Source organism: Megalops cyprinoides, chromosome 15 (genome assembly GCF_013368585.1).
Source record: "Megalops cyprinoides isolate fMegCyp1 chromosome 15, fMegCyp1.pri, whole genome shotgun sequence".
Lineage (NCBI taxonomy): Eukaryota > Metazoa > Chordata > Actinopteri > Elopiformes > Megalopidae > Megalops > Megalops cyprinoides.
Genome location: NC_050597.1, coordinates 7,657,000 through 7,676,940, shown reverse-complemented (window position 1 = coordinate 7,676,940; position 19,941 = coordinate 7,657,000). Strand labels below are relative to the sequence as shown.

Sequence of the window (19,941 nt, the reverse complement as noted above, 5' to 3'; positions counted from 1 at the left end):
GAGGAAGCAAAACGCAGAGAAACTTACGATAGCGACATCCAAATTGATTCATGTGAGCTGGTCTTAGTTGGCTCTTTGCTACACTTGGAGCTCCAGGATCTCGTGAGATGCCAGGGTTCTCAGTGCTTTTCCCACAATTAAAAGTCTCAACAACGTCATGGAAACTCAGTCATCCTGGTAAAATAGAAATTGGCTTCAGAATCAAAATGTCAGGGCATAGGGTTAGGTATAGGGCAGCAGCGTGGTGTAGTGGTAAGGTGCAGGGCTCATAACTGAAAGTTTGCTGGTTCAGTTCCCCAATGTGGCACTGCTGTTGTTCCCTTGGGGAAGGTACTTAACCCACAATGCCCTCAGTAAAAATCCAGCTGTATAAAGGGATAAAATTGATAAAGTTCCTCCGGATAAGAGCATCTGCTAAATGACAGTAATGTAACGAATTAGTCCTTTATTAGTGCTTTATTTGTCAGTTGGATCAGCTGATTCTCTAACATGTGACAGGCAGAGGTTAGGTCTGGATTTGCAGTCAATTTTCCAGAGTCATGTGGATGTCGTGTGTGTTATATGATTAAGTGCTCACTGTTATGGGCTGTAAAGATGTGGCCTCTACTGCCTTCTCTGTACTTCAGTGACTGTAACACATTGTTTCTTCAAGAAACGACACCAAACCTACTGGCTCCTACTTCACCATAAAACTGCTATGCCCAGTGCAGAACTCTCATAATCTAATTACAATTAAAATATTGTAACAACCAGTTAAGATAATGATGCATTTTTACAGAGCTTTTCTGTACACCCTGGCTTGAGCAGCATCTTTTGTTTGTGAGGAGGACGCATAGGTGTAAAACCGAAGCAATCAAGTGGGTGCTCCACTGACCCTACTGAAATAGTTCATACGTTATTCCCAAAGCAGCACAACAACAGTTTATTTTGTTGAACAAATTGAGCTGCGTCATCCCAGCAGACGGGCGCTGGTTTGCAAACAGATCGTACAATAAATCTGATCAGAGCCTTGTCCCTACCAGCTGTTTCAGATTAAAAGCATTTAAACAGTGGCTGCCAGGTCTGCAGATTAAGGATTAATTTGGACTTGTTGTGTTTTTAGTGTACGTGTTTAGAGCTTTTTCTGTTGCTATTTTAGATTGTAATTGCTCTTTCCTGTTTGTGCCAAAACTAGGATTAGGAATTATGTTTCTGCCTCTGTTAGGCTTCTGTCCAATGGCACCATCTTAAAGACTAAAATTATACCTCTACACTCTGACCTCTGACCTCATGACCTCAGACTCTTCACTTGTTGGTGCTTAATTTGTAGAGAAACAGTCACTTGGTACTTGCCTCGTGGCCTCTTGTCTTCAAACTCAGTGGCATATGAACACTTTGATTCACTTCAAAGAGACAGAAGCACACACACACACACACACACACACCCCCACACACACACCCACACACCAAAGGGCAAAGGGTACCATTTAGTGAGAATGAGAGTGTTGAGTTTGTTTGTTTTGTTACTGTTCTTCAAGAATATTGCAAATCATTCAGGTAAAACCTCATTCCGGGGTGCTACCTCTGAGTTTGAGGGCAACATTGAATGCTAGAGACTTTATCAGCAGGGAAAATCTGAGATCTGTGTTTATGCAGCATGGGGCGGGTCTCCTCTATGTCCAGCTGTGCTTCTTTGAAATAAGATCAGAGCTTTCTTCTTCTAACACTCATATCTGCTTGGTTCCAATGTGCATCAGAAATGACGTCAGTGGAACATGGTTGATGTTGTATGTGGTACCTCTGCCAATCACATTCTACTGCAGGAGAATAGACCCAGTTTCTAAAGGACATGGCTGCCTTTCAGGTGCTGCTAGATCCAACACAGGCCAGGCAGTGACACATCATGTCTGAATTGAGGCAAGAGGGCCTGATCATCGGAGACATGCTGTCCTCTGCTGTCCTTTGGTGTCCCCTACTGTGCCCCACTGTCCCATGCTGTGCTGCACTGTGCACCCAGAATCCCAATCCCTGCTGATAAAGGGGTCACAGCTGCCGTTAGAGGGCTCAGAGTGACGGATTTAGGCTGCAGTCACTATGGGGTGTCTTAGGATGCGTTCCGGCCCCCCTGGTTGGACCGGTCTGCTGCTGGGACCCTTCTGTGCACCAAGGTGGGCAACCTCATTCCATCTCCCCTCCCACACAAACAGCTTTCTCTCTAGCTGTTATCCCTGTTGCTGAGCGCAGGTTTGTGCTGCATTCCTGTAAACAGAAGCCCCGCACCCCCCCAGTCGCTAATCTCGCCACCCCGAGATAGAGGAGATTAATGAAGATTAAACATTTCCTCCATGCGCTGATCTGGAGTTAGACTGAAGGCCGATTCAGGTGTCTGAGGGTATGGTTTAGTGGAAGTTGTAATGCGTGTTAATTGTGGAAGGTGAGCATGGTTTAGCAGAAGCCGTAATGATTATTATTAGAGCTCACCTTACTTCTGCTCTCAGTTCAGTGTTGGCTCGGTCTGGTGCAGGTTTCCGTGGGTCTGAATTTTGGACTTCATGGTGCATTGATTCCAACATGAATCCTGCCAACTGCTGTGTGCTGTGGCTGCCCTGAGCTCTCAGGCTGCTCTTTAATTAGCCATACACTGTGTGCATTGAATGGATCAGACCTGTTCGGTGCTGTCAGTCAGAGTTTCGGCTGGTCTGGGACAGACAGCCAGAACTGGCCAGTCTCAGAAACCATCCATTTACATTTACATTTACATTTATTCATTTAGCAGACTGTCAGAGTAGGAGCTAATGTACCTACTGATCATGTTAAACATGGGAAACCAGATACATGACCCCCGCCCCCCAAAAGTGCTTATTAAAAATTTTTCTGAAAACAAAAATTAGCGGATATTGTCATTTTATCATGTCTTTAAAGTCAGAGTGCGACTCCAGCCCTGAGTCTGCAGGCGGATTCCCAGAAAAACATAATACAAGAGTATGCAATTAAGAAGAGACGACCAGTTAAAGTGTGTGTTGTGTGCGTGTGCGTGTGTGTTGTGTGAATGAGCGTGTGATGTATCTGTGTGCATGTGTCATGTGTGAGTATGTGTGAGTATGTGTGAGTACGTGTGAGTACGTGTGTGTGTGTGTGTGTGTGTGTGTGTGTGTGTGTGTGTGTGTGTGTGTGTGTGTGCGTGTGCGTGTGTGTGTGTTGTGTGCGTGTGTTGTGTGCGTGTGTTGTGTGCATGTGCGTGTGTGTTGTGTGAATGAGCGTGTGATGTATCTGTGTGCGTGTGTCATGTGAGTATGTGTGAGTATGTGTGTGTGTGTTGTGTGCATGTGTGTGTGTTGTGTGCATGTGCATGTGTCATGTGTGAGTATGTGTGTGCGTGTGTTGTGTGCATGAGCATGTGATGTATCTGTGTGCATGTGTCATGTGTGAGTACGTGTATGTGTGTGCGTGTGTGTGTGCGCGCGATTCTTATGGGTTCCAAGACTTGGCACAAGCTCTTGCTCTTGCGTTTGAGCCACAGTATATCTCTGTTAGGAGACCTCTCTTCCTCCTGGCACAGAAAGGTCCAGTTCATATTGAGTTTCCAGTTCATTTGCGTGAGTGAGCGAGTTCCCAGCCTCTGTGTGCCGAATCCATCTGTTCCTTAGTTGCAGGGGAATGCTGCGGAGGATTAGCTGGAAGCAGTTCATGAAAGAAGGCTGCAGCTCTGACATGACATTTATCTTGGGTTAAGGCCAGGTTAAGTGTGTTGCATAACGGCCAGACTCAAACGCGTACCTACAAGAAAGCCGAATGTATATACACACACACATGTGACAGTGGGGGAAAAGGACCCCTTTGGCAGACCCAACTGTGCTGTTTTTGAGATAAAGACTGGCACCGTCTCGGTGGGTTCTGATCCTTGACATTTCCCCGTCTCTGCCGGGAGACGGGCATGGCTGCTGTCTGCTGTTTCTTCCCACGTCGCCCCGGCTTGGTACATGACTGGAGTCCTCAGAGTAGGTGTGCTTCAAACCGCTGGAACGGGCCCGCAGTGTGGCGCAGCGGCAGGAGGCCCGCGTCACAGAGCGGCTCAGGGGTTTGTGGAACGGCGTCTGTCAGCCGCCGCCTGCCAGAGGGGGCCCCCGAAGGCGCCGCGGCTCCATCTGCCGTGCCTGCCGCAGGGAAGGATCTCCGCACGGCCTCCGACTTTGTTTTTAAAACAAAGTCGCTCGCTCTTTCCTCTGAGTGAAATGCGTGGCTCTGCGCAATATGGCTGAAGCAAATTCTGCCCTGTGATGGGGCGTCTGGAGAACCAGTCCCTGGAGTGGGTGGGGCTTTAGAGTGGCCGATTTGGAACCGTTGTTGGAACACTCCCCTCCTCCGCTCCAGGGAATTCCCATCACCTGTCTGTGTTGGTCCATGATTGTGAAAATACCTTTTATTGGGTAACTAAAGGAACTGCTGGTAATCCAGAAGAGCTGGGCCAAAAGGCCAGAGACTCTGACCCATTCTGCATGTATGCGGCAGTGTAGGATAGTGTAGGGAGCCAGGCGTGTAACCGAAAGGTTGCTGGTTTGATCACCTGCTAGGGCACTGCTGCTGTACCCTTGGGCAAGGTACCACAATTGCCCAAGTAAATATCCAGCTGTATAAATGGATAACATGTAAAAATTGTAACCTGTGTAAGAGCATCTGCTAAATGACTGTAATGCAGTGTAGTGTAATGCATGCATGTAGCCATTTTTGCACACAGTGGCCCCTGCTGCTCAAACTCTGTTCTGCACTGTCCAGTGCTTCCTCTACCTAGTGCCTAATGGAAATATGCCACCGTCCCCTCACATGCTGCTGGAACTGCCTGGATGTCCCCAGGGAATGCGCCCCCACCCCACAGCAAGGCCACTCACTTTCAGGGGAGTACCAGAGAGTCGATTGCCTGCCTACGTGCAGCTCCCATTAGGAGCTTTGGGGGGTGGCCAGTGTGACTCCTGAGTTTCCATTACAAGAGGAGAAAATTACTTTCATTTCCCCTGGTGGAATATACTGCAATCAGGTTGCGTATTCCCCATGCAAAGCGTTAGGGGTAATCTCTCTCAGTAGTGCTGCTAATTATCCCTCCATGAGACAAACAGCCGTGGCTAAGGCCCACGGGCATGGAAGAGGTGATATGAAACTCGACAAAAGCTACTTGTATCGACAATCAGTTTCGAAACTCATCAACTCCTTTCTAAACCAGTGAAAATGAGAGGCCATTTTCACTTCGAAAGAGAACAGGGTTTTGCTTCAAAGAAGAAGTTGTTGTCCCCCAGGAGAGAGAAGCCATTTTTTTGTTATGCCCGGGGGGCGTTGAGCGGGAGTCCAGGGAATGTTTCGATAAAAAAGTGCCAAAAAGTGACTAAATGAGTCCTGTAAAGTGCCTCTGGTAACGGCCTCCTTTTCCCTAATGCGGCACAGTCAGCGGAACTCCCGCGTCTCTGGACCATCTGTCTGAAGCACTGCCAAGAGGAGGAGCCACACTGACTTTGCAGGAAAAAAAGACATTCATATATATGTTAATGTTATGACTGTGGTTCCTTTGTGCAGTTATATGACTGTTTTATTTTAAGTCGTCAGTCTTGGCAGCAGTCCTTCTTTTGTCATTTTACCTTTCCTTCAATCCGTTATTAGTTTAAGCCGTGGGGACAGTTCCACCCACGTGTGACAGGAAGGTCTTCACTGAAGCGGAGATAAAGATGGAGGCCTCTCAGTGTGTCTCAGTTCCCCTTCGCCGGGCAAACCCTGGCAGTGGGGTGGTGTTGGGGGGGGGGGGGGGGGCTCTGACTCTGCCAGCCCGAGACACAGGAAACCGTGAGCTCAGCCCGTCTGAACACCACACCACCAGCCAGCCGGGCTAAACTTCTCTGAGCTCCGCTGTCCGACCTTGAAAGAGCGCGGTCTGGACTCCAGGATCTCCGCTCTGCAAAGAGTCCAGTGTTTCTCATGCTAAAAACCCTTATGAATCGCTAGACTGAGGCAGAACTGGGTGACTTCCAGGGGAGGGAGTCTCTGAGTGTCGACATGCCCAAAAACCACTGGCATCATCTGGCGTTGGCGTTGCTCAGTGGGGTGCTGCACTCTGCACGCTCACGATCAGATGTATTTTACCCCTGAATGCGGCGTGTTAAGTGTTATTTTAGGAATTTATTTCTGTTTGCTTTTGTGACTGTGTATAACACTGTGGCTATGCATGAATCTGTCACAGCAAAGCTTTAATCCAATATGCAGGGCTGAAACCGTGTCTGCAGACTGGCATCCAGGAGAGAGCTAGGTCTCCTGTGCAGAAAATGCTGGATGATCAGCAGAGTTTAGACTCTGTAGGGAGTTTCACAGCCTCCTGTCCTTCCCACCCACGGTGCTGGTAAATAGAGTTTAGTTTTAGAGCTCGTGAGAGTGTCCAACAGGGAGAAATAACCTGCTTTGCTCCTTCTAAAGGTCAGGATTCTTAGTTACGCTCTGCATAACCTTCCTGTGTTTGATACATTTCTCCTGTGTAGCTTCAGTTCACAGCCTCATCCCTGCAGCATATATACAGTAATTTAGGTTTGTGGACTGTCCTCTCATTGGCTGGCCGACGCCCTCTGACAGCAGAGAGAGGAAGGAACCTTGTACGAGGGGCATGGTTCCACCTGAGAGAGAACTTCCTGGGTGTGGCTGGGTCACACCCCTTCCCTGCAGCTGATTGGCTCCCAGACTCACACCTTAATTCAGAGAGAGTGCAGGACAGCAGGGAGTCCTGTGCGTGCTGCAAGAGCTCTGCTCTCCCCGAGGCCCCAGAACCAACCGCCAGCTGACAGATTCAGCACGGCTCACCTGGCGGCTGCTGACCCAGATGCAGCGGCTGCGCTTTGTGAGAGTTTCTGTGGAGCTCCGGGTGATTGCGCATATTTGGCCAGGATCGGCGCTCCACCAGAGTTTCTGTTGGTCCGTGTTGGAGAGCAGTGCCCACTGGCTGTTAACCCTCAGTTGGGGCATCGATTCTCAGTGCCATCGTGTTGCAGGATTCAGAAAGTTCAGACAGGCTCTTGGTTGCAGCCAAAGCCTCACTGTGGGTCATGGGCAGGTGCTCTCTGTTGGCACAGGCCACTGTGTTTTCTGGCCATATGTAACATGCTCTCTTTAGTGTGAGTTTAGTTACTGTTTCTGATTTTCACTTCAGTCACTGTGTCTGCTTTGCTTTTTCGTTTTTGGAATTGTGTCTGCTTCTTTTTAAAATTCAGTTTCTTGTTTCTTGTAGCAATTTCTGCTTCGGAGGATGATTTTTTTTTTTATCACAGAAATGAGAACAGGCTGATAAGTTTCCAGCTGCAGTTGAGATTCTAGCTTGCAGGAGCTGATGAGAGTCTAGATGCGGTGGAGTGAAGGAACTTTGCACTATCTGTGCTGTCAGGTCTGTGTCTGAGAACAGTATCTGAAACATAATAGCATCAGTAACCTTCAACCTACTCATTTTGCAGCTGTTTGAATTATCTGAATTCCCTCACAGAATACATTTTCTGTCTGTTTAATGCAGTTTTGATGGAGAACAAAGTGTGCTCTGAACCTATCAGATAAATACTTCTTGGTGTTCTTGGTTTTGTAAAGAGTAGGTTGACTTGCATAGGCCTTTGAGTGCCCTGAACAAATCACCAAATTTCCTGGTTTCAGCTGCACAAAGCAGTCCCAGGTCACAGGGCTCTTGGTTGCCGCAGTAACCTGGAATGGGTTTTAATGCAAACTCAGTTTTCAAAAGCTTCCTCAGTGAAACTCTGAACGATAGGTTTCATCTGAAAAGCTCTTCACATTTTTCTGCCTCTTCCAGTAAATGGAGAATTTTAGATGCTCTTCGCTATGAATCGTCAAGGCCTCAGAAATGAAAGGTTGGCAGCATATGCACCTTCACTGCAGTACCGATGTTGTGTGTAGATTCTTGCAGACGCATTTAAAAAGGCAATAGAACAGCCAGGAATGTGAGTCAGCTTTTGTTCATGTGCACGCAGGGTGGAATTAAAAGACCTGTACAGCTGCACACATACATTGTAACTGTAAAGCGCGAATCTGAAAGGAACACACTGGCTCACTCCTCCCCAGTGCTCAGGAGCAGACCTTGCTTGTCGAATCGACTGCCCTCGCCAGAACGCTATTCAGTGAGGTGAACAATGTAATCAACATGTTTTCAGTATTAGCCAGAGAACCGAGAATCTGCTCTGAACTGTGTGGGGCTTTGTTTACCTGTGGCGTGAGCTGCTTTACATTTGACACATGGCTGTTGTGACAGCTGAGAGTGTGTGCGAATGTGTGTGTGTGTGTGTGTGGGGGGGGTGTTTGGGTGTGTCCGGTGTGTCTGGGGGGGGTCACTTGTATTGGGGTGTGCGGGGTATGTTGCTGAAGGTGTGTAGCCTCAGGTTTAGCCTCCACTCAGACAGTCCTGGAGCGTTCTGCTTTTGCTCAGTGCAGGGGAGTGACCTTGATTCGTGCTCCTCTTGTTGAGAGCTGGGTAGTGTCTGTTCTCTGTCTCCGCTGTCTGGAACAGGGGAGTCTGCCGGACACCTGGTCATCCCCACACACCCAGTGATGGCTGCCTGTCTGGTCTGCTGGGAATAACGGAAAATGCAGTTTTGGTGGAAGGAGTGATCTAATGGATGGGCAGGCTCGGTGCCTGGAGAAAATACAGAGGGGTGCACTTGCAATCCACTGGAGGGGAGGGGGGAGGGGGGAGGGGGGGGGGGGGGGCACAAAACACATCTTAAAAAATTTTATCTTAAATGTCATCATATCGTATCTTAAATCGAATCTCAGTGCACCCCTAAGCACCCCCACAGCGCTGGCCCTGTGGAGGGGGGAACATAACTGTGAGGAGATCTCACCGGGGTGTGCAGTTTCAGAAGGCTATAGTGGGAGGAGTCTTTATCATTGCAGCCAATTGGAATATTCCTTTGTAACAGGGCAGGAAAAATGATGGGATCATGTGATATCCAAAGGAAAGGGAGAGGTGGTCTTAACTGGAAGATCTCCACAATTATGGTCATATGTGGGGGAAAAAAAAACAGAAGACCTGGTAAACATACAGACACAAGGGTGTTGATCTCATGTTCTGATCTCATGTTTCCTCTTTTCCCCTCTGTAGGATGACTGGAACAGCTTCGACTCGTCCAGTAGAAATCAAGCACACGGCAATGCGGAGGACAAGGCTCACAGCCTGGAGACGCTGCCCCCAGGTATGAAACTTCATCCTCTCTCATTAGTCCCTCCGCATGCAGCGGCTGACCTGGGGTCAGCTGAGACGAAGAGCAATTAGCCCCTCCGCATACTGTTGCTGACCCGGGGGGGGTCAGCTGAGTCACTAAGTAATCAAGCAGGTCAGAAGTGACTGCTCTGTCAGCTGAGACCCCCTCTCCACACTGGATATGTGTTCAGCTGTTTGCCCGGTCAAGGATAGATGGAGCGACAAATTAAAAAAGCAGGGAGGTTTAACAATATTGTGTATGAGTGTGTGAGCCCTGCACCCTGAAACCCCAACTCCAGGGTGCCTGTCGATGAGCTCATGTACCCAGCATGCCAGTCTGAGCCCACACACTGAGCCAAGCCCAGGGCCCTGAGGTGGAGATCCATTCTTGCCTTCTCAGGGGCTTTTCTGCATGTTGATCTGCTTTAAATCAACACTGCGCTTCTCAGACACCCAGGAACGGGGCACGCTTGTGTTGCCAGGCTGGTCTCCAGAGAGTGCTTCCAGCTGTTCTATCTACTTTCTGTCATAAACATGGTGTGCTGCAGCTGTGCTGTGGAAAAGAGGACTCGGCCTGCGTGTGGCGTTGTGTACGGTACCTAGAAAGGAGGAATTTGTGGATTGGATTGTCTGTGTCAGTGCCTCCTGTTATTTAGGATTTCTATTGGATCGACTCTCTCAGCGTTTCCTGTTATTTAAGGTTCTAGCTGGATAGTCTGTCTCAAATGTTTCCCGTTATTTAGCTTTTCTGTTGGATAGTCTCTCTCAGTGCCTTCTTTTTTTTTGATGAAGAGGGGGACGAAGAGATTATTCGTGTCTCTCATTACAGACAAACTGTCTCCACCCCACCGAACAAAAAGCCATCCACTATTTTATTTCCCCACCTCGCAGCAAATACTTAATCCTCAGATACACTTCAGTACAGAAAGTTTGCTGTCACACCCTGATATTGCATGCTTGGCTTTTGTTGGGGAAGTCACCTTAAGCCTAGAGCTTTACTAAATTATTAGCTATTGGTGGTCAAAGCGTTGACCTCAGTGCCTTCTTTTATTTAGGATTCCTGCTGCATTGTCGGTCTCTGTGCGTCCTGTTATTTGGGCGGCCGAGCGTTTGACATGTGGCTTTGCTCTCAGGTGCCTCTGCATGTGGCGAATTTAGGCGGTATTTCGCCTGGATTCCCAGCCGCAGTACAATAACCCGCCTTTAGGGGGGCACGGGTTGGGCGCGAGTCTGGTGGCCTTGCCCCCCCCCACTCTTCAGTGGTCTGCAAACGAGAAGATTTGTGACACTGAGGAGTGGAAGATGCAAGCCGTCCCTCTCGTAACCATGGCAACCTGAGGATTGCCAGGAGGTATGATGGCAGGGCTGACTGCAGCGCACCGATGTCGGCCTGTGAAGAAGCACAGAAGCTGTGTAATATACAGAAGTGCTCTGTATATCACATTATAAATATATATCAATAGTACATCCGCTTAACAGATGCTGTCATTTAGAGCAAATTTAGGTTATGTGTTTACACGTTATCCATGCATAAAGGTGCATATTTAATGAGGGTTAAGCACCTTGTCCAAGGGTACAACAGCAATGCACCACTATTGCCACTATACCACACTGCTGCCCTGCTCCTTACCGCTACACCACACTGCTGCCCTGCTCCTTACCGCTGCCCTGCTCCTTACCGCTACACCACACTGCTGCCCTGCTCCTTACCGCTACACCACACTGCTGTCCTGCTCCTTACCGCTACACCACACTGCTGCCCTGCTCCTTACCGCTACACCACACTGCTGCCCTGCTCCTTACCGCTACACCACACTGCTGCCCTGCTCCTTACCGCTGCCCTGCTCCTTACCGCTACACCACACTGCTGCCCTGCTCCTTACCGCTACACCACACTGCTGCCCTGCTCCTTACCGCTACACCACACTGCTGCCCTGCTCCTTACCACAGCCACACACTAATGTGTAATGGGACATTGGATCTGATTACCCTGGTAATGTGCAGACATATTAAGCATTTTCGCACCATAGCTGGGAGGCATTTATTTCCGTTGGCCTGTGATAAAATCATACTTTACAGTAGTAAAGGTGTGTCCCACTATCTGGCATTTGTGCTGGCACTCTCTGTGCGGTGTTCACTGTGGCTTTAAACCAGTAAACATTTAGAGGCTTGCTTAGTCATTACTCCCCAGAACCATTGTATGTGGTTCTTTCAGGTAACCGCTGTACAGTAACTGTCTGTGAAAGCTTTCTGTTTTGCAGACAACACATGCAGGGGGCTTTTTACAGCTGTCTCCTTTAAATGGTTCTAATTTACGCAAATATGCTGTACCACTTCTGTTGCTACACATGCTTGTTGTAAGCTGGAGATTTTCACTCATTTTTGAAAAGCAAAGAGAGGCTCCACAGCGCTGCATTTGGGTATGACAGAATGGCTTTGAAGAGTTTGTGCAATTGGACTTGCTTTGCACTAATTTATGATCTTTATTGTACCATAGAGAGAATTCAAACCTTTTAATTATGGGATGCCTGAGGCATTGCTTAGATCTAAGTGAGGGGTTGTCAGTAACCTGGCCTTGTGGGTACGGGAGCGTTGGAGTGAAATGTGAGTGGAGCGGTGTGTGACATCTGGCTGTGGGACTCCCAGGCTCCCTGACTGACACATTCCCCTGCCGTGGGAGCCTCTCGGCAGCATTAGCATTCTTACCCAATCGCAGGCCTGTGGGGCTTCTGTCTGTGAACACCTGTGTGTTCAGGTATGCAGCTCCTCACGCAGTTTATCTGGTCAACCTGCTTCTCCCGAGGTGAGCCAGTCTGATTTTGTCAGTGAAAGTTTCAGCTTTCGAAAGCTATGGGGCCCGAAGCCCAGCCAGCCGAGCGCAGAATGAGACAGCCAATGAGAAGCAGTGTTGGGGAGGCTGTAATTAAGCAGACCTTCAGACAATGGGTGATGTCTTAACACGTCTCAGTATTGCCAATGTCACCTGAAAGCCTTCAGTGCTTGTGTGTCCGGGAATTGCTTTTCCTGAATTGATTTAAAAAAAAAAAACTTTCCCCATTTTTCACCTTACTTTCAGTAGTGGCCAGTTATGCATTTAACTCCTCACCACTGCTGTGACAGCCACTGACCCCACACAGGAACCCGGGGTGGGGCGAGTACACACGAGCACACCTACCGCAACCGTTTTTTTACAATGCAAGCACCACAGTGCACCAGTAGGCAAATACGGTTGGCGCATACACGTGATGTTATCTGAGCAATTCATAAAAAGTGTGAATTTATTTGGTAGTGTTTTACCTGTGTTATCTGTTCATCTGTTAGACAGACGAACACACAGTGCCCTCTAGTCTGCCTGTCTGTCACAGGAAGTAGAAAGAGGAGCACTTCCTGTTACTTGTGAAGGGCCTGAAGAGGTCCCTCTGACAGTGTGGCAGGACACAGTGGAGATGTCACCCTGGACCAGGCTGGCTCTTCTGAAAAAATGAACCTTTTCACCTGTTAGTGAAAAACTCAAGGTCATTTCTCCATTCGCCTCGTGATGGTGTGTGAGGAACACTTTAGCTGAACAGACCGGCACATTAACCAAATAAAAAAAAAACGGTCTCTTTTTGAAATCTTTGAATCTGTTAGGGTCATATTAACTGCTTTTTCATGCGGTAGTTCTTGCCCTCTGTCTGCTCGTTCACATTAATATTCATTGGGAAAATTAGCATTAGTGACAGATTATTTAGAGACATTCCTAATTAGAATGCTGAAGACATAATGCTGGAACTCAGTAAGATGAATCGCTTTCAGTTTTTTTTTGTCCTCACTGTCTCTCCTTGACTGGTGCAGTGAAATGGTCCAGTATGATGTGGAGGACTTGTTAACATAGTAATTAGTGACATTAATTGGAAGAGGAGGCATCGATGTGTGTTTAGCCTGAAGCTGTTACAGTCCTGTAGATGAGAGATGGCACTCCGCTCGGGATCTCCTGCAGGTGAAGCATGCGGCAGGCAGACGGGTGTTCAGCTAGGCCTGTTGGAGATTGGGTGTAGGTGGCACTAGTGAAGTCTGGGAAATGTCTTACCGTTATGTTACATTAGATTATTGGCATTTAGCAGATGCTTTTACCCAGAGCGACTTACATTGGTTATAGTTTTTTACAATGTTATCCATTTATACAGCTGGATATTTACTGAGGCAATTGTGGGTTAAGCACCTTTCCCAAGGGTACAGCAGCAGTGCCCCAGTGGGGAATCGAACCGGCAACCTTTCGGTTCCAATTCCTGCTCCTTAACCACTATGCTACAATTCCACCCCATCGTTTGCTACATGTTTCTGTCCTCAGAAAGACCGCACTGAGAAACCTTGTGATCTGCTAACTAAACACGGGAGGCTCCTGTGGGATTGAAATAAGAATAGAAATGTAACCGTCTGCCTTCTGTTCCTCTTAGAAAGTTTTTGTTTTGGGTGGGGTGGGTGTGGGGTGCTGTTCGGTAACACTCTGTTCCGCGCAGTCAAACACGGTGTTTAATTAAACCCACGGGTGTTAATCAGATTAAACTTGCTCTTAAACCTGCTCTGCATATGTTTAGGTCTCATGTGTGTTTGCCTTTTGCTGCAGGTAAGGTGAGGTGGCAGGACTTTGACCAGGATCTGTACGTGGGCGCGACGGTGGTGCGACCGGGACAGGATCCCTACGCCCGAAACAAGTTCAACCAGGTGGAGAGCGACAGGCTGCGCATGGACCGCACCGTGCCTGACACCAGACACGACCAGTAAGCCGCCGCCCCGCCGCAGCCAATGGGGTCGTCCCAGTTACGCCCGCAGGGTTTGGTTTGGGGGCGGGGCCCTCTGACCGGTAGTGATGCATTGGTTAGCTTCGTCTGTAGGCGGAGCTGCTACAGAGGGCCAGTTTACTTGCATTAAAGCTGCTCCAGGTGGTCTGCTGTCCGCTGCAGAGTCCGTTAGCACAGTGTTCAGCTCCTATCAGCTCATCACTTGCAGTATCTTTATGGTCGTTAATGAAGACAGTTGTGCTCCACCCCAGCTGCACCGCTGAGAGCTGCTTTGTCACTGTAGAGCTGCAGTTTCTCTTGCTTCAGATACAGATATAACTGGAGGTCTGCATGTACACTTACACGCACATGTGCATGTGTGTGTGTGTGTGGGTGTGTGTGTGCACGCGTGCATGTGTCTGTGTTTATGTATGTATGCTTGTGTGTTCGTGTGTTTGTATGTTTGTATGTTTGTGTGTGTGTGTGTGTGTGTGTGTGTGTGTGTGTGTGTGTGTGTGTGTGTGTGTGTGTGTGTGTGTGTGTGTGTGTGTGCGAGCGTGCATGCGTGCGCGTGCGTGCTCTTATATATATATGTGTGTTAGTTGCTTTTCTTCTAAATGGAATATCAAAGCAAGAATGGGTGTGTTATTTCTGCCTGCCACCACATCACGTCCAACAGTGTAACCATGACAGCATTGTTCCAGCCACGCCTCCCAACTGCTGACTAATCAAAGGCAGCAGTATCATTAGAGTAGGAAATGCAGACTGTGCACAAAAGATGGGGAAAGTGCAAAAGAAGCACCTTCAGCAGCTGAGGGGGTCATGCATTGCCCATCTGGATCAGAGCAGAAGATCACTGCCATCTTCCTTCTCCTCATCTCTGCTCACTCCTCCTCCCTTATCAGCATGACTAAGCTTGTTGCTAAATGGTAACGGTTGAATCTCGCTGTAACCTGGGCACTGTCCATCACATTACAATTTTGTCATTTAACAGATGCTTTTTTCCAGAGCACCCTATATATGTTCTCATTTTTACATGTTATCCATTTATACAGCTGGGTATATACCGAAGCAGTTGTGGGTTAATTTGCCCAAGGGTACAGCAGCAGTGCCCTAGCAGGGAGGCGAACAGGCAACCTATCGGTTAAAAGCCCTTCTCCTTAACCACTATGCTACAATGCAGACCACGTCTGTCACGTTGGAACTTAAATGGACAGATTATCTGCAAATAAAACTGATCAAAACTAGTGGAGGAATTATAAAGAAGAAAGAAAAAGAAATAACAAGCAATAACAGAAACCCCAGATAACTCGACAATGTCCATACATCAGCATCTCCTTGCTAACCCGGGTACAGGAAGTACAGGAAGCATGGTGGTAAATGGCAGTCTGTCCAACCGGGGAGCTTCGATCAGGATCTGTGGGTGGAGGAGCAGGACAGGAGGCATGTTTAGCTTTAGGTGCATACACCGGCTCTGACTGGATTTACGGTTCGTGGTGAGATCAAAGGGCTCCTCTCCTGGGTCTTCTTATGCTTGTTGCTCCTGATGTTTTCCCAGGATTGGCTAAGTCAACGCACCCAGAATATGGTTGGAAGCTTGTTATGTAAGCAGAAAATAAAATGAGTTCTGTAGGAGCTGCATTTGTTATGCATGCCAATTTTACATGTTTGTAATTTCAGTATTGTATGTATAACTGCTCATTTCTTGTGTTAAGTTGTAAATCTTCAGTTACTGTGTAAAGGGATAACTGTTTTCCAACTTCACCTCATTCAACTACACAGGTTAGTCTGTCCCTGCTTCTCAGCTGAAGCATTTTGTCCTCTGCAAAAGATTTAGTTAGATCTGGAAAAGATTCCAGTTTATCTGAAGCTGAAGCAGATGTCTGGAAGCAGATCTCAGATTTATTCCGAGCTGCACTTTAATCTGGTACAATCTCCTCACCTCCGCCTTGTCCTTCAGGGAGTGTTTTCTGAGTGGCAGGCGGAGGATTTGGGGCCCTGAAAGCCGTGCGTGGCAGGGGGCGGAAAGGGTTGGGGTGGGGGTGTTCACTGGAGGGGGGCGGCTGAGCTTTGGGTGACGTGCGGGAGGAGGTGCGATTAATGAGAGGAGAGAGCTGGGAGGCTGAAGCTGACAGCAGCGGCCGTTAGAGAGCGCGGTGGAACAGCGAAAGGTCCCTCTGACACGCTGATCAATGTGCCGAGAGCCGCTTGGTGCAGCGGCTCTCAGAGAGACCCCCCCCTCCCCCCCTGCCCTGATCCAGGCAGGGCGAGCGCTCCCCGTCCCGCTCACACGCACCATCGATCAGCCCCCCCCGCCGTCCCGCAGAGTCGGGTCCACACTCCCCTCCCCTGTAGGGGGAACTGGTACGTCAGGAATGTTCGCTCCTCGGGCCCCTGGTATCTGAAGGAAGTGCCAGTCGTGTCTGACCGCTGCAAGCCTGAGGTCACAGCGTTACCATCATGTGCATGGCTGTTTTTCAGGCAAATCACAGGGTCAGCTGTGATAAGGCATAGGGTTTAGCTCTGATAAGACATGCGTTTAGCTGTGATATGGCATGGGTTTAGCTGTGATATGGCACAAGTTTTGCTGTGATTTAGCATAAGTTTAGCTAAGGCTTGCATACCTTTATGTGGAAGTGCTGTTGCCAGGAATATGGGTTTGGACAGAAAACCGTGTGGTCAGACAGGCATTAATGCATTAATGCATTAATTTCAGCATTAAATTTGCCTGTTGGGGATGTCCCAATAATAAAGAGATCACTGCACAATTCATTTGGGCTGTCAAGAGACACATTTCTTCGAATGAGTGGAGCTGGATCCATCTCTCCTTGAGATTCTGCGCAGTTCATCTATGAAGATAGAACCATGATTGGACTTGTCAGCTAATTTAAAACATTTTGGTATCCAAGGAGATCTTGAGGGCAGTTCTCCTCGAAAGGCCAGACCTTGAAGTGTTTGAAAACCCGAGTCTCATTCCGCTCCAGTGGACTGACGGACAGCTGGGTGCGTGTGCGGCCGTGGTTCTGGTTCTGATGACATGTCTCTGGACTCCAGCTGCGGCAGCTTTTACTGAATAAATATCTGCCCTCCTCCAGCTACTGATGCTGCAGAGACACCAGGATGGCGAACATGAGCTCATGAGCGTACACGCACACACACACACACACCAGACCACACGCATCACAGACACAAACATATGACCGCATACACACACATGCACATATCACAGACATAGATCTCTCTGTCTCTCACTCATACACACACACACACCACATACATCATACGCACGCACGCACGCACGCACGCACGCACGCACGCACGCACGCACGCACATCAAACAGTGACACCACACACATAACTCTGGCAGTCTGTAAAAGGGCTCATTTCACTCCTTGTTGTCACCATTGGAGCAGATGGGCGCAGAGCACAACTTCAGCGATCAGAGCTCCTTCCATAATTATAATGTACTGACAGGTGCAATTAAATCCAATTGTGTAAAAGTAAGGTTTAATATCGAGTTTTCTTAAAAGCGTCAAAGTAAATCTTTGAGCAAATGAGCTGATCCAGGAGACAGCAGAAGCAAGTGTTCCATCAGTCAATTTTTATTTGTTGTAGTGCATTTTTACAATTTTCAAAAAGCCATGAGCATAGCGCATTTTCCAGAGGAAATCAAAAACCCTTGAAAATTCCAACTGGCCTGTTGGGGGTATAAACACAAAAAAAAAAAAATCATTCCTTCACCCTGGTAAAAGGCAATAGAGAGTCTCCTGGAAAAGGATGAAAATGTTCATAGTGGACTGACACGAAAAAGAACATCAGTTTGTGTCGTCTTGCGTGTTCGTCTTCATTAAAGCCTGCCAGTGTGAAATTGAAATGGCTTCCTCTGTTTCATTGCTCTGCCGTTTGTTAGAGCCTCACTTGCAGTTTTTGATGTCATTAAGCCAGCCTTGTCATTAATCTCGCAAAGTTTCACAGCAGGAGACCCCGCTGCAGAGGCCAGCCAGATGCTCATCCCTGCAGAAGTTTAGAGGAAAAGATTTTTTTAATATGAATAATCAATAAACAAGGAATTAATATTAATGGATTTGTCTAGGATGCAGTCTTTTAAAAATGTTTTTTTTTCCCTTATATGATGTGGATAAATGTGCCTGCCGTTTATAATAATTGATATTAAGATCTGCTTATGGTTTTAAATTGGAGCAAAACCAGTGGAGCTTTTTAAGGAGACGGTAGAGACACAGAGGTGCAGTGTTTGCAGAGTTCCGATTGGTCGTTTGGGAGGCCGTCATAACGCAGCGCTTTCAGGCGAAAAGGTTATTAAAGGTGTATTAATAGATGCATCCTGGGTTTGAAAATAGTTTGTTTTCCACAACCCAACCAGAACATGTGCCGTGCTTCTGAGATGCTCTCTCCCTGTATGTACCATCCACTGCTCTGGCTTTTAGGTATAAAACCTTGTGGGTGTGTTCGGCGTGCTCTGATTGGCTGATTCAGTTTCTGCTGACCTGTCCGTGTTAATTACCCGTGGGGTCTGGATGTCTGTTTGAGCTGTCACTATGTCACACTGGACCTGACAGGCTCTCCGCTCTCTGCTCTCCGCTCTCCCCTCTCCCATGCCATAGGAATGCGTTGCTCTTAAGCACATCACCTGTCTCTCTCCTGTCTCACGCCCGTCTCAGAGAACACCCCTGAGCCTGAGCTTGGACCCTGGCTGCTGCTCCTACCACAGTATATGACACACGGAAGACAGCAAAGGTCAAAACACATTAATATCACATGTGCAGAGCTCATTTGACAGGGCTAAAGGCGACAACACTTTAATTTCACATGTGCGGAGTTCGTTGATAGGGTTAAAGGTTGCCGGCTGGGTCGCGGGGCTGAGGCATTTTCTCTTCCTGAATCGATTTCAGCTCAGACGGAGAGCTTCCAGGCTGGTGCTGTTAGTATGCAAGTTGCCCGTGGAGGGAGATATTTGCATGCATAATGTGCATATATTTGAATAAATTCAGAGTTCTTTCTTCTGGTGCCAACATGAACAGTGATTCCAGAAAACTCATTTTTCAAATCTCTGACAAGCAGTAATTGCAAATGCTTTAAGTCCTGCTACGTCTGCCAGTAAGTGTGGTGAGTGTATAGGCTCTGTTTTTAGCTGCAGTGACATGGGCAAGGTCTTTTTGGGGGTTTACAGAGAGGGTGGCCTCTGGGAGATGGAGTATCTGTCTTTTGTAATGCATGTGGATTTCTTCCTCTGTATCTCTGTGTTTCATGCCCACTGTCTGTATTTCTCCTCCATTCTCTGTTATAACATCACTCTCTCTGTGACACCTTTCCCTCTGTTAGATCTGCTGTCTATCTCTGTGACACCAGTCTCCCTCTTACACCTCTCTCTTTTTTTACACTGATCTCACCGTGTTACTCCTCCCCTCTCTGCTACATCTCTCCTCCTGTTACACCTGTCCCTCCGGTGTACACCTGCCCCACCTCTCTCTTTCACCTCCTCACTGCTCTTCCACATACTGGAGCCAGACCCTTGTTCATTTTCTCCAGTTTTCTAAAATGGCTTTTGAAACTTGTACGACCATTTTGAGTATGGTATGCAGGGAACCTCAGGGCATTAAACCAAGCACAGCCTGGTATATTCTGTGTCATTCTTTGTCAGATAGTGTCCATACCAATCAGCATGGGTCATAGGCCCCATAGATTGTACCCTGATGTATTGATGAGGTTTGAATGTTGATTGTTTTTAATGGATCAAAGACATTACCCTTCATGACTTGGCTGTTGGGTGCCATGTTTCATTTTTCAATTCCCCCTACCACTTTTTCCCCTCTGGTTAATTTTCTGCACAGAGGTTATTTGGTTGTCCAATATCTTGATTTCTGTTCACCACAAAAAAAATCCCTTCAAGCAGGAAGTCGTGTTCAGGATGATTGACCAAATAACAATCATTTTTAAATTTGAGAACTTAGACCATTCAACATG

General features: G+C 47.8%; 1 protein-coding gene across 1 annotated transcript in view; it reads left to right on the top strand.

Moving 5' to 3' along the window:
- galnt2 (UDP-N-acetyl-alpha-D-galactosamine:polypeptide N-acetylgalactosaminyltransferase 2) overlaps positions 1-19,941 on the top strand; it is a 61,567-nt gene that overhangs the window by 28,576 nt on the left and 13,050 nt on the right. The window contains exons 2-3 of the mRNA XM_036546963.1: positions 9,101-9,191; positions 13,806-13,959. Of these exons, the coding sequence (XP_036402856.1) occupies positions 9,101-9,191; positions 13,806-13,959 (245 nt within the window). The remainder of the gene's footprint in view (positions 1-9,100; positions 9,192-13,805; positions 13,960-19,941) is intronic.